This window comes from Vanessa tameamea, chromosome Z (genome assembly GCF_037043105.1).
Source record: "Vanessa tameamea isolate UH-Manoa-2023 chromosome Z, ilVanTame1 primary haplotype, whole genome shotgun sequence".
Lineage (NCBI taxonomy): Eukaryota > Metazoa > Arthropoda > Insecta > Lepidoptera > Nymphalidae > Vanessa > Vanessa tameamea.
In genome coordinates this window covers 4655385-4668951 of record NC_087341.1, presented here as the reverse complement: position 1 = coordinate 4668951, position 13567 = coordinate 4655385, and the positions used below count along the sequence as shown (strand labels likewise).

At 31.7% G+C, this 13567-nt stretch overlaps 1 protein-coding gene across 1 annotated transcript; it reads left to right on the top strand.

The window, feature by feature from the left end:
* Nucleotides 1–97: 97 nt before the first annotated feature.
* LOC113404219 (outer dense fiber protein 2-like) lies at nucleotides 98–13416 on the top strand. Its single transcript, XM_026645056.2, has 10 exons — nucleotides 98–329; nucleotides 1352–1462; nucleotides 2816–2899; nucleotides 3426–3563; nucleotides 4391–4522; nucleotides 5185–5295; nucleotides 5485–5637; nucleotides 7069–7208; nucleotides 8429–8678; nucleotides 13164–13416. The coding sequence occupies exons 1-10, from the start codon at nucleotides 255–257 to the stop codon at nucleotides 13332–13334; spliced, it is 1365 nt and encodes a 454-aa protein (XP_026500841.2). The 5' UTR covers nucleotides 98–254; the 3' UTR covers nucleotides 13335–13416.
* Nucleotides 13417–13567: the final 151 nt, after the last annotated feature.

Here is a 13567-nt window from a genome sequence, read left to right as displayed (position 1 = left end):
GTCCATTTTCATTCATATAATTATCTATTGTGTCTAATCTCAATTTTAAATAAAGTAAGGCTGGATGTAATTAAAAAAAAAAAACATTTATGTCACCGTTGGTAGGTTAATCAGTTGATTTATTTAATTTATAACTTCACATTTTAATTATTATCTTTTGCAATAAAATTTTGTTTTATATTAGTGTATTAACATTAATTACAGTAAAGAACAATATATTTCTGTTTAAATTTGTTTTAATAAATTCAACGTACATGCCTCAATCTGAGTACTGGCCATTTAATAAGCCCGTAGAGAACAGTGATGACACGGGAGAACCCTCTTTCTTAGTATGTATTATCTAACCTACATAATTAAAGACGTTAGTATTATTATTTGAATAGAGTAATTATTAAATCAATTACATCGATTGTAAATCGTCACTCGGTCTTTTTAATTATATTGTCTCAAAAACTGTCGCCGCCTCGCCAGTCGAAGGCCATAAATTTTCTCCTTTCAATAATAATTAAAAGAATTCGACCTTATTATATCAGTTGCTACTCCAGTGAGGCTGGTGAATGAATACATGAAGCAAAATTACCGTTTCTTATTTCTGACTAATACCGGTTTCATTATATTTATTTTCACCGTCGAACTCGAGATTAATTATTATTATATATACATATAAATGATCGCAGTGAATATAGAGCGTTAGCGTGCGTAGAACCCGGTATCTACTAATATCGTATTGCAAATATTTATTCGTATAAAACAATTTAATAAGCAAATGCATTTAATTTACTAGATATGAAATATAAGAAATGCTTTGTAATAATACTCGGTTCTACTCCGTGCAAGTTTTATAATCTTAGAGTTGCTTTGGCTTCGAAACTTATTCTTGTGTTATGAAACTATTTGAAATGAACTACGAATGAATACCTATAGTTAAACAACAAAATATTTTACGATTTAAAAAGTTACTCTAAAAATTAACAAAGCTGAAATTTTAATTTATGATAATGATGTTAATCTGATTACGGATTCACGCGTAACGATAATTTTTTTAATTTTATTTTGACAATATTATTTAAAATGGCATAAATTTGTTATATAATACTCATTTTGATATAAATACTTATTATTTATTATACCTAATTGTTATTTATAATAATTATTTCCATTAAAATTATTAATTCTTTTAAATAATTTCGGGTATATAAAAAAAATAGAATATTAATTATATTTATAAAATTATTTTGCATATTTTATACAAATGTCATTTCCGTATACCGTATATGTTTAAATACATTGCTATTAGATAATTATTGAGCTTGTGAAGGCGTAACTAATGATTAAATATAAATGTTTTCAGCAAAAACAGGTAGGTGTTATGGAGGACGAGATGAAGGAAATGCAGATGGAATTAGCTGCAATGAAACGTGATAGATTATATTTGAATAATCAGAATCCAACCTGTGGAATAGTTAGTTTATTCCATACATTCTAAATAAATATTGATAATAATATAATAAATGTAAATAATTTGTATCTGCTGAGTTATTTAAACAGTGGTAAGTGATCATATCCATTGGCAATGTAAGAAGCAAAAAAATATATGTATATGTGGCCATATTCGGCTATGGCTACTTTTTTCAAAGGAGAATAATCAGCTGCGCTAGTTGATATTGTAGCTATCAAGTGTTCGAATACAGATGTATTTGTTAAACCGTCAACAAAAAATGTCTATTCATATTTTTGATTTAAATCTATCTTTTACAGCTATGGGGCCATTCATTTAATACGTAAGACGATTTAGGGGGGAGGGGCGTTGATTGTTTTATGTTTACATACAAGGGGGTGGGAAGGAGTCTCGGTAGTTAGATACAGGTTCGCTCGAATGCGTATAGGTATAAAACAATATTTCCATTTCCATGGCAACGAGGGGCGCCAAAAAATAAAGGTTATTATAGTAGCGGCACGCTATGATGGCCGTTTTGACGTTTGCCCGCTCATGAAGTTTCGTATTTAATAAATAATTACATCAAAGGAGCAAATTGTTGTTCTTTATTGTCAATAGTGACGTGCAGTTAGTCATAAAATTTATCGAATGTGATTTCTAAACTACAAATATTAGGGTACCGCGAAGATAACTTTTTTTTTTTTTTTTTGCGTAAACGTGTACGTCACACTCTCACACTCGACCTCGTAGTCGGTGTTATATTTGTGTTGACAGTAAATATTTTATCTATTTTATAAATTATTTATTTTATTTTATTTTATTTATATATGTTTATTGTAGAAAATGATAATAGAAATAATAATGATTTATTTCTTGTATGTAATGTGTTTATAAAGTTATTCATTCTAATTCCAATTTTTGATTTAAATTGATTTCGTTCGAATATATTACTTAAACTTATTTTATATTTTTTTTATTAAACCTTTTTAATCAGATACTACTTGCAACAAAAACTTGAATTAAATTACTTGCAAAAAAACAAAGATTTGAATATATTATATCGATAATAAATTTACATTTCACATCACTTTTTTAATGTGTCAAAACGGCCATCGTATCTTGCCGCTAGAATAGTTACCTTTGAAATTACAAATAAAAATTTCAAAAATTGATTCCTTGAAACATAAACGTGTTTTCATATTTTCCTTTAGATTCTTACATAATAAATATTAAACAAGGGGGGAGGGGATCGGCCTATTCTTATTTTTTCTTATATTTTTCTCAAAAACAAACAAAAGTAGTCTTACGTAATAAATGAATGGCCCCTATGTTATAGAGGGTACCAACTGTTTCAGTGTATTATTTAATTTTTTATAGGAATCTGTTACGGATAAAGATTTAGCCCTATATGAAGGTTCAATGAAATCTCACGGCGAAATAGATTTTAATACCATTCCTCAGGTTTGTTTATTTATTTTTAATGATATAGATGATTTGTTTTGACAATTTTTTATTATACCTACAAGTAATTTCGCCAAATTATGCCAACGTGTGAGCTTGCGATGAATCAGGTGCTAGGTACATTCTTTCGGGTTCAAAATATGTGTTATTCATCTCTGTGCTATTGCAGACTAAAATCTATATCTGTGCCAAATTTAATTCCAACCCGTTCAGCCGTTCTGAGCTCAGCATGATCCATCAGAACTTTTGCATTTATAATACAAGATTATAAGAATTTTTGTATATATAAATGTGATTGTGCATTTACAAAAAATCAGTTGTACTCGTAAACTTTATTACTAATTTAAGTAAGAACTCATCTAATTAAGTACGCTAATTACTTACGTAGGTAATGTTTATTCGGACGAGTATTTTAACAACAATTTTTCATATCTTTCGTACAGATTTCTTAAAAAGTTGAAATATTTATGATAGAGCCTACAGTAAAAAAATAGCAAACACGGAATTGTACATAAATACTTTTTAGATATCAAGGTTACGTGAGGAGTTAGTAAGAGCTAAAAATGCAGCAGAAGAGGAAAGGTTCGAGAGAGAAAAATATGAACGTAAACTCAAAGACCTGGAACTAAAACTCAATAACATATGCAGTCCTGAAATTATGAATGTAAGATTAATTATTTAAAACATTTTCGGTCACAATATTAAAAAAAAAATATACTGCAATAAAAAAACAATAATTATTTTGTTAAAATGACGTGTTTATAGTACTGGATAAAATATAGATTCAACCGTTTCGGAATTTAGTAGATTGTATCTAGATGACCAAATAATAAACTTAATAGATAGTTATTTCGTCAGATGTAATGGCCACCGTTTACTCTGAAGCCATCCTCCACATTTTTACAGGACTTTTTAATATGCGTTTAGGTCGATTTTTTTTTAAATAATTTAAAGTAAGAAACTTGAAAATTTCCATGGGACTTTCATTTTAAATTAACTCAATACGGAATCACCCATTTGACAAAGATATAATACTTAAGAAAGTAGTCGTATATTTTCCCTGTTTTAAAACGATAATATCTACTTAGATTTAGAACCTATTGTATAATAAGTACAGTTTGATGTTTCTCTTTAAAGTTAATTAATATTTAACGTTCGTTTAAATTGAACGCAAATTGTTATACTCAACTGGGATACGTATATATACACAATGCATAACAATATAAGACTGATCATGGCATTTAAAATTATATTGAATGCATTCTATTTTGAAAGTAAATCACTGCGTTTATGCGTAACATTTACGAAGTTATCTTTATTTGATGTCGACTTAATACATTTTCTAATTGCTCTGACCGTGTGAATCTACAATAGCAATTCAATACAAAGTCTTGTACCTAAAGATTCAGAGACCTACCTCACTTGTACCGTAACTATCTCGTGATTACATAACGCGATGTAAATAATAATTAAAATACGCGGAAACAATAGGAGTCGCGGAAATTTCCCAACGACGAGATAACGACGTTGAAGAAGCAGCTTCGTGATATGAGAGAAGAAAGTGAAGAATTAAAGATGTCACTCAATGAGAAAATGGAAGAGTCTCAAGAATATCGCGTTAAAGTAAGTTGAGTTTTTAATGAAATGTTTTGACGAAACTACCTATCGCTTAACAAATTATGTATGTGCCAACTGGTTTGAATAGTATTTTAATTAATTTAGGTTAAATTTATATTGTTATTAGTTTCTACTCGCGGTATCGGTTGAATGTGTTAGGTACAAAGGTAACCTATGTGCTATTCCAGAATATAATTTATGTCTGTGGCAAATTTTATTCAAATCGGTTCAGACGTCAAGAAGTAAACGAGTAACAAGCATCCATCCAATAATATTTGTAATTTGCTTTCATTTTGCACACTTACTAAAAATCTTTTGCATACGTTTTGAGGTTGGTTGGTTTGGTTGGAGACCGCATTAGCACGAAGACAAACATTTGTACAATTTACATTGTGTTGGGCAATAAACGAAAAAAAATATTTTATATTAACAAATAGTTTAACACAATTCTTGTGCTTGATTTAGATATAAAATTATTCTAGTTATATACAACTTATGTTTCTTCTAATTTTAATGTATATCCGTTTCATAAGCACTTAGCTCTTTAATAATTTATATCATGGCTGAAACCAATTACAGCTGGCATACTGTTATGTATTTGCAATAAATACATTTATGCATTTGAACCTAACGTATTAAGACCGACATGTTCGTTAATATTGTTGCAGTATCTCCAAGCTCAACAGCAAGTCGAAGAGATGAAACGACAGATCGATGTCATTGAATTCGATAATAAACAAGTTTCGGATCAAATACAAATTGAAATACAAAAGATGAAGGTATAATATTATCTGTAGGCTCATATGTCATTCTGTATATTTCGTTAAAACATCCTTGTGCACTATAGTGAGTCTTACGTAATTTGCCAGTTTTTTTTTTAACCCCATTGATACCATTTGGAAAGAAGGCAGTCATTTCTTACGCCGAATAAAATGCGGACACTTGTAATTTACTTTTCAAAAAATTAGATGCAGTTCCAAGAAAAACTTCAAGAATTAGCCCCTTTACCTGATCTACTTAAGGGTGCTCAAATTCAGCTCCAAGAAGCGAAGCAGCTACAAAAGTTGGCAGAGGACAGCTCTGAACAGCTTTCAAATGAACTTCATCGGGTGAAGGAAAAGGTTGTATTCATATTAACTTATGCTGTTAAAACTATGAAAGGTTTTCAAAACACAAACTGTAGTATGTCGTCTGATGTCTGACTTACCTACTCAATTATTTCAATTATTACGATGTAAATACAATAGAATTGGTTATGTAACTGTGTAGATATATATATATAGTTAATGAATAATACAAAAATAACGGAAACATGGAAAATAAAACACAGACGGCGCAAGATTTTGGCGTAAATTTTGAGAAATATAACGAAACGAACTTAATATATATAACTATATGTACACTCGTCATCGCCCGAATGGAAATAATTCATATACAACCCTTAATTTACAACTTAACTCGTTTGAAAGGCCCTTGGGCTCTAAACGTGACGACGTCCGTGGTCGAGTAGTGTGTACACCGGTTTTCATGGCTTCGATTCCCAGCCAAGTCGATGTAGAAAAAGTTCATTAGTTTTCTATGTTGTCTTGGATCTGGGTGTTTGTGGTACCGTCGTTACTTCTGATTTTCCATAACACACGTGTTTTAGCTACTTACATTGGGATCAGAGTAATGTATGTGATGTTGTCCGATATTTATTTATTTAAGCGTGCGTCGTACAAAATTTCATCAACATTGCTTTGCCGTGAAATCGTAACAGACAGACGATGTTAATTTCGCATATATAATACTAGTATAGATTATATGAAATCGTCATCAAATCGAAAGTGTTCCTTATATAAGTCAATAAATATGAAGGAAAATTAAAATAAATATAAATAAATCACAGAAAAGATACATCGTTGGTATGTAGACATAACATATAGACATAAGCGCCGTAAGAAATTTTAACCATTTCTTGCCTAACCAAGTGTTATCAACCTTAGAAACGTATGGCAGGGAGATGTTATGAACATTTAGCCCGTAGTTACATTGGCTCAGTTCTCCTTCAAATGGGAAAACGGTAACTTAACTTAGTAGTAGAATATACCTACCCTGCTCAAAGCTCTACCACGAAGTATCATTATTAAAATCTAAATATTTTCAACGTATCATATCCTACCGTAGCATATCTTTCGATTTACCAAAATCAAAGTTGACCTTATTCTGATATCTATTGAACGACATCTATTTAAAAAAAAACATCATCGTAATGTCTTTATTTTTCTTTCAGTTATGGTATTTATAGCAATAAATATAAGTTTTTTTTAAAATAATTATACAGTATATAATAGAATAATTCATCCCGTGCTCGCTCGTGAAAGACAAACATGTTGAGGAAACCAGTTTTTGTTTAATTTCAATGAAATTCTGCCACAGGTGTATCGCATTTTGTCTTATAACTTTCAAACTTTTCCTCAAAGGGAGAGCATGACTTAGCCTAGCAGCGGGACATTCACAGAATGTTATAGAATGTACTTATTTATATAATTAAAAGTTAAATTTATTTACAGCTCGTGATCGCCGTGAATAATTACAACATGGAAAAAGCAGACAGGATGAAGTTAATCGAAGAAAATAAAGCACTGAGATTGGAAATTGGTGACAAGCAAAGGGAAATTGATGAAGTGTCGAAAAATATAGATGATAACAAGTATGTCATCCCTATTAATACTGTATATTAGTAGATAGTAGATACGGCTATCGCTTTAAGTATTCGTATATAAGGCGAAGATTATCGCCTTGCTTTAGTGTGAGTGACGTTTTTATTTATAATATGTCTTAGTGTGCGTGGAACGCCAAAAATACTATTTAAAACTTGGTAAGTATTTTTTTATAAAAAAAAATCATTAATTAAACGTAAAATGCCTACGTGAGTGAATAGATCTATAAGTACATTTAATTTAGGAGGTGAACTTAATAAACACATAAAACACTCAGAATTCACAGAACTGTACTGACAGTACCATTGCCACCAGACCAGTACCAGATGCAATAAGTTGCATGAGGAATAGCGTTAAAAAAAAAAAATGTCAACAATAAAATTATTTCATTGACAGAATATTATATAAAATTGTTAAAATAAAATTTAATAAAAGCCTACTTGCTTGAATTTTAATTCAAGACTAATTCTGTAGTCGTAGTATCGTATATATCAGATTATAAAACAAAAGGCGAATGGAGCGCGCGAAAGATTATACTGAAGCAACAGCTAAAGCGACTATGAATTCATAAGCGAATGCAAATTGTCGGTAGTGTGAAGCGACGCGTCTTTTCGTTAACACGTCAAAGCTTTAATTATTGATATATTCACGAATTGATAAACACTACACACACTACCGAGAATATGCACTTGCTTTTGGCTTTTCTGTTCGTTTTTGTCGATTCCTATAATGTTCAGATCGCTCTATCTACCTCTTGTTTAATAACGCGTATAGTTAAACCAACGGAATTATATCATCCAGTTATGTGTCTGTACCAACTTAAGAATATTTAGTAGACCTATAGAAGTACTAAACACAATGTTACTGTTAAATAATTTTAAACTGCAAGACGATATTCTTAAGTCATATAGGTAAGTGGACTGGCATATGGGCCAGCCGATGGTAAGTGGTCATACCCACCGTAGAAATTGAGGTTGAAAGAAATAGTTACTGTTTCTTACATCTCCTATACTACCAACCTTGAAAACTTAAATGTTATGTCCCTTGTACCTTTAGTGACACTGGTTTCAAACCGAAACCAAGAATACTTACTGTTTGACGCTAGAATATGTGCGGAGTGGGTGGTACCTATATAGACGGACTTGCACAAAATCCTACCACCAAGTAAATCTTAGGTATCAACTAAAGATATGACTAATAATCCCAACAGATGCATAATACTTCGCTTACAAGAGAAACTTTCTCAACTAGAGATGAGATACAAGGAAAAAGCAATAGAGTGTTCACAATTGCTGAAAGATTTGGACGAGCTGAGACTCGAGGGTAGCAGATCACTAACGAGAAGTAAAGAAAGATCGGACTCAATGAGACGATACATGCAAACCCAGGTGTCGGAGCTAGAGAGGCAGCTGATACAAAGCAGAGCCCAGTGCAGGGCGTGCCAGAAAGAGAGGGATGATGTTAGTAAATTCAAATTGTTTATAAGACTTTTTTAAATGATGATGAAATTTCTGACTGTTCTGTGTTTGGTGGTTATAATAAAGGTTAAATGTTAAAACTCATGATAGATACATCTGTACTGATATTATAAATGCGAAAGTCTGTTTGCCTGTCTGTACGTTGCTTTTTTGAATCGAATTTGATGAAATTTGTAATGAAGCAAGCTTAACATGCGGACGAAAACTTGAATCTGAATATATTTAAAATTTCTACTTATCTTATAAATGCGGTAACTTGTATGTTACTTCTTTTGTTTGTGTGTGGGCTGTTCCTGGCTTTCTATCACGTAATAATTTATATAGACGATTTGATATATTCTACAGTAAATATGAAAAGTTCGATTTTTTTTTCATTATTATATCAATCATCAAACAATGAGCCATGTTATTGTACAGTCGGGGTAAGAAAAGGTTCGTCACCTTAAGATCTATTTTCGTGTGCTCAGTATGAGCGATAACCTGCTTTACCGATGAGTATGACATATTGCGTCGCGATGTCATTATAAGTCGCATCTAGCAAAGAGTATAATAGCGTTTAAAAGCTATAATAATAATAAGAGGAAGCCGTTAATCGGTATGATAATAATTACCAACTTTTCACGAAACCTCATAGTCCTTCGTGAATGCTCGTGTAACATCGGAGATTAGGACATCGTCTTGTCTCTTATAAAAGAGAGTGCATAGCAGTTATCCTACTTCCTACTAATATTATAAACGTGTAAGTTTGTGTGTATGGATCTGGCTGATTTCTCTGAGGTATGGATGGATGTTTGTTACTCTTTCACGTAAAATTTACTAAACGGGTTTGGATAAAAATTTTGTACACAGATAGAATATGTACTGGAATAACACGTTGGATACCTTTAATGCCGGGAAAACATAAAACCTTCGGGAACGCGGGTGAAGCCGCAGGACGGAAGTAGTAAATAAAATAGTAAAAATAAATAGTAATTATGGTAAAAATTATTTATTTATTTTATTAAAAACGAGTATATCCGCCATTCGTATCAATCACAGCTTGTGAGCATATGTCGGTTCATCTGAAGCCCTCCCAGACACTTCGGCAATGTTCTACGACAGCTGCTTTGGTTCTATCGTTATTACTTATCCACCGCTACATCATCAAACCCCATAAATTTTCGATAGGGTATGTCCGCCGCTTTTGCAGGCCAAGGAATCACCACCACTTCCACTCATCACACGTCACGTCATTACATTAACCCTCACTCAAAATAAAGCCCGAATAATATTACAAGCGTTTTTATTCTAAGATTGCAAGATATTGCAAGTAAAATATATGACACTGACAGACTTTGACAATTCAGTAGAAGATATCATATCTAATTTAAATCTTGTAATGACTAATTAGGTCATTAAAAAGTTTTTACGTTGATATGACACTAGTCGTTGTCCAAAGATGTTACACTATTTTGAACCAAATTATCATACTGTGTTAGTTTAATTTTATATGCAGTTGTCTATTTAGTGCTTTGGTTTCAAAAGGTACTAAGAGTTTACGACTTGATAAAGGAATGAATTTGAAAACTGACGAAGGTTTTCTTACTCTGACTGTACATATCTTTCGTTTTTTAGGAAATCAGATGAAATATAATTGAATAAACGTATGAGAAAAAAATTATGTCGGATAGTATGCTCGCTTGTGTTACAAATATTTGCTCAGTATATTTATATATTCATAATTATACGCGTTGGCAAGAAGTCATCTGATGGTAAGTGCAGTGGGGATGTCTATGCCCAATAGTGACCTATTAGCCATAGATATCCCCAATGCGCCACCAACTTTTGGACCTAAGACGTTATACCTGTTGTGACATAAATCTTTATTATTGCTGCTTGACGGTAGCGGTCCATACAACTTGCTATTTATATATAATTAATATTTGTCATTTTTTTCTTATTCTTTGTTCTAATAACTTGGTCAATGCCATTGAGAACGTTACAAAATAATGAGTTTGAAAATTATTTTATGTGTTGCGACATGTTCGAGACTCAGTTATCGTGCCGCATGTTCTCGGACAACTTTTTATATTACAAAATAATTGATTCGTATATTGTGTGGATTAACATAATAATTAAAACTTCATTTAAGTACTCGGACGTATAGGTATCGGTATTGGTATATTCTGTTTGAGGTTAATAGAGTTTGACACCGTTTGATCGATTGCCATGAAAGATAGGATACAGTTATTTTTTAAAACGGCTAAGTAAAATTCGGAGAGTATAGTTTACTCGGTGGTGGGATTTTGTGCAAGCTCGTCTGGGTTGCCCACCATCTCATCAAATATTCTCCTGCCAAGTAGCAATACTTATTACTTTTGTGTAATAAGTGTGTGAGTGACCCAGTGTGACTACAGGCACAAGGGACATAACATCATTCCTAAGGTTGATGGCGCATAGGCGATGTAAGGAATGGTTAATATTTCTCACAGCGTCAATATGGACGGTGGTGACCACTTAACGTCAGGTGGCCCATTTGCCCGTCCTATATGATAGAAAAACTACCTATATGATAAAAAAAAATAGTAATTCCCCACTTTGTTGTAACTTCCATTCCTTTATATCGATCGTCATGAGTACTTGTACTGTAGTGTTGTATTGTATACATTCACAACGAAATCAGCCTGGTTGTGTATAGATACAAATATGTCAAAAAACAAGACAACTTAGTACCGTTTTCTCTTCAGTTTGTCAAATTATCAATAAAATAAGCTAATTCATAACTGATTTCCTCGATTTTTCAATATTGATTATGTTAGAATTTCGACCACAGGGCTAATAGTTATTAGATGTGTTGTTAACTTCCCTTCAAAGACTCATTTAGCGTCCAAGACACTTAAGTGGTATGGCTTACAAGGTACAAAAACACAGTTAAAACACTGTATCATAAAATGTCATGTGTTATACGACAAAAACTTCAGGCCAGTGATGAATGTTGGAATGAAAATATATTTGTCATGTGTTGTTAAGTTTTTTTTTTTACAATTCTAATTTTAAAATTGTATTACTTGTATAATATAAAAAGGAATAGTTCTTTTTTTATCCGACTTGGATATTAATAGGTTTGTGTGAATGGGAATCAGGTTGTATATTATGCTCTGTAATATACTTACTCCGCATAATTAATATTATCAACATTCGGTAAAATAATATTATATCGAAGTATATGGTGAGGTCGCGTAAAAAGTTGTTTAACAAGATAAAAATCCACATATATAGGCGTAAAAATGTGTATAACTCAATTAAATTTTGAAATGTTTACGTTGAAGGTAAGACCATATATTAGGTACATTTGAATAATATTTATTATATAGATTAAAAATTATACTTGACATTGAATTTTTACTCAATGTATTTGAAAAACTCTTTAGTTTATTGCTGCTCGATCAGCTTATCAGGCTGGGTCCTGGGTTCAATCCCTGTGTGAGGCCTATATAACATGAACGACTTTACAATAAATTCTTTGGCAACACGGAGTTTGGAAGCTCGTGACACACACACACATTTGTTACACTCCCTATTTTAGCAAGCCACGAATTGTCATGCATCTGATCTCTGTGCTGTCTTTACGAATTGAGCTCCCACCGGACTATGAAAATTGTAAGCGTATTTGCACATTGTCATGAGCACACAATATCTCCTGTGTTGAATAGTAGTCTAAAGACTAGCTAGTCTTTGTGATTTTACACCGTGGTAGAAATCAGGTCAAAAGGTGATTATTTTTTTAAAGAGAGCAGCCTTTTTGCTTTGCGTAAGTGTGTTATGCTAGGCCTAAATCAAATTAACGGGGTTGATATGAATAAATAAGTAGATGGTTTTATGTATTTTAATTAAAAAAGAAAGTCGATTCGTTTATCACCTTTTGAAAGTCGACCTTTTTTCATCATTGCTCTGATCAAAATACACTTAAATTATAAATAATATCGTTTCTTTATGAATATTCTTAAATAATATTTTTTATTTTTATTTAGTATTGACTATTACGAAATAAAAAAATGATCACAATAAAAGCATGTAAGACGTCAAAGTGTTGAACATTTAAATTAATCAAATCAACCAAATAAAATATTAAATATTATACAAATGTAATCATTTGATTCTAGACACAAGGTTTACAAATGCTACAAAAGTTTTAAAAATATAATAGGTTTTAATATTAACACTAGTGTCATGTATTTTAACAATATGTAGATAACAATTGCTAGAGAATAAGCGAGTCGTTTACTCTGCAAACTATTTTTTTTATTTGTCTACTTTTTAATTTACGTCCGCACCTCGGAAACCATTGGTCTTGAACTTCCTTTGTACACATAATTGTACACTATGAAGTCTCTTGCGTAAATGGTTTGTATGCGTTAAGAATGATTAACGTGACCAGATTCGGAGAGGAGGACCAACAGTTGTTATTTATCAACTTATGTCTTTCAGGTACGTCAACGTATGCAAATCCAAGTGAATAATTTACAAGAGAATCTCGAAGTTGTCGAAATAAGACTCCGAGCTCTTCAAAGTCAAGTCGCGACTCTGAAAAATACCTACGCCATAATTTTAGCAGACGATGATGATAACTGTGACGTCACAAAAATCATAACTACCTAAGGTACTTAAGGAACAGCCGTGGCTTCATATATTATTAGTAATTGGATATATTTTACGGGTTTAATAAAAATATTAAAGAAACTAGAAACAGCTGTTTTTTTAATTATCAGCGTGGCAACAACCCTGCCTATATAATTACGGTCGTAAATCGATTCGATACGGCTTAAGGTCTCGTAATCGATATTTTTTTGTGACTTTTTGTAGTAGTTTTAATTTAATTTAAGTTTAATTAA

Bases quoted from the DNA above. Each gene is read 5' to 3' on its own strand.
- LOC113404219 (XM_026645056.2), top strand. From the start codon at position 255: ATGCCTCAATCTGAGTACTGGCCATTTAATAAGCCCGTAGAGAACAGT. The intron at 5,638-7,068 runs GTTGTATTCATA...ATTTATTTACAG, and splicing joins TTCATCGGGTGAAGGAAAAG to CTCGTGATCGCCGTGAATAA. The intron at 8,679-13,163 runs GTTAGTAAATTC...TATGTCTTTCAG, and splicing joins GCCAGAAAGAGAGGGATGAT to GTACGTCAACGTATGCAAAT.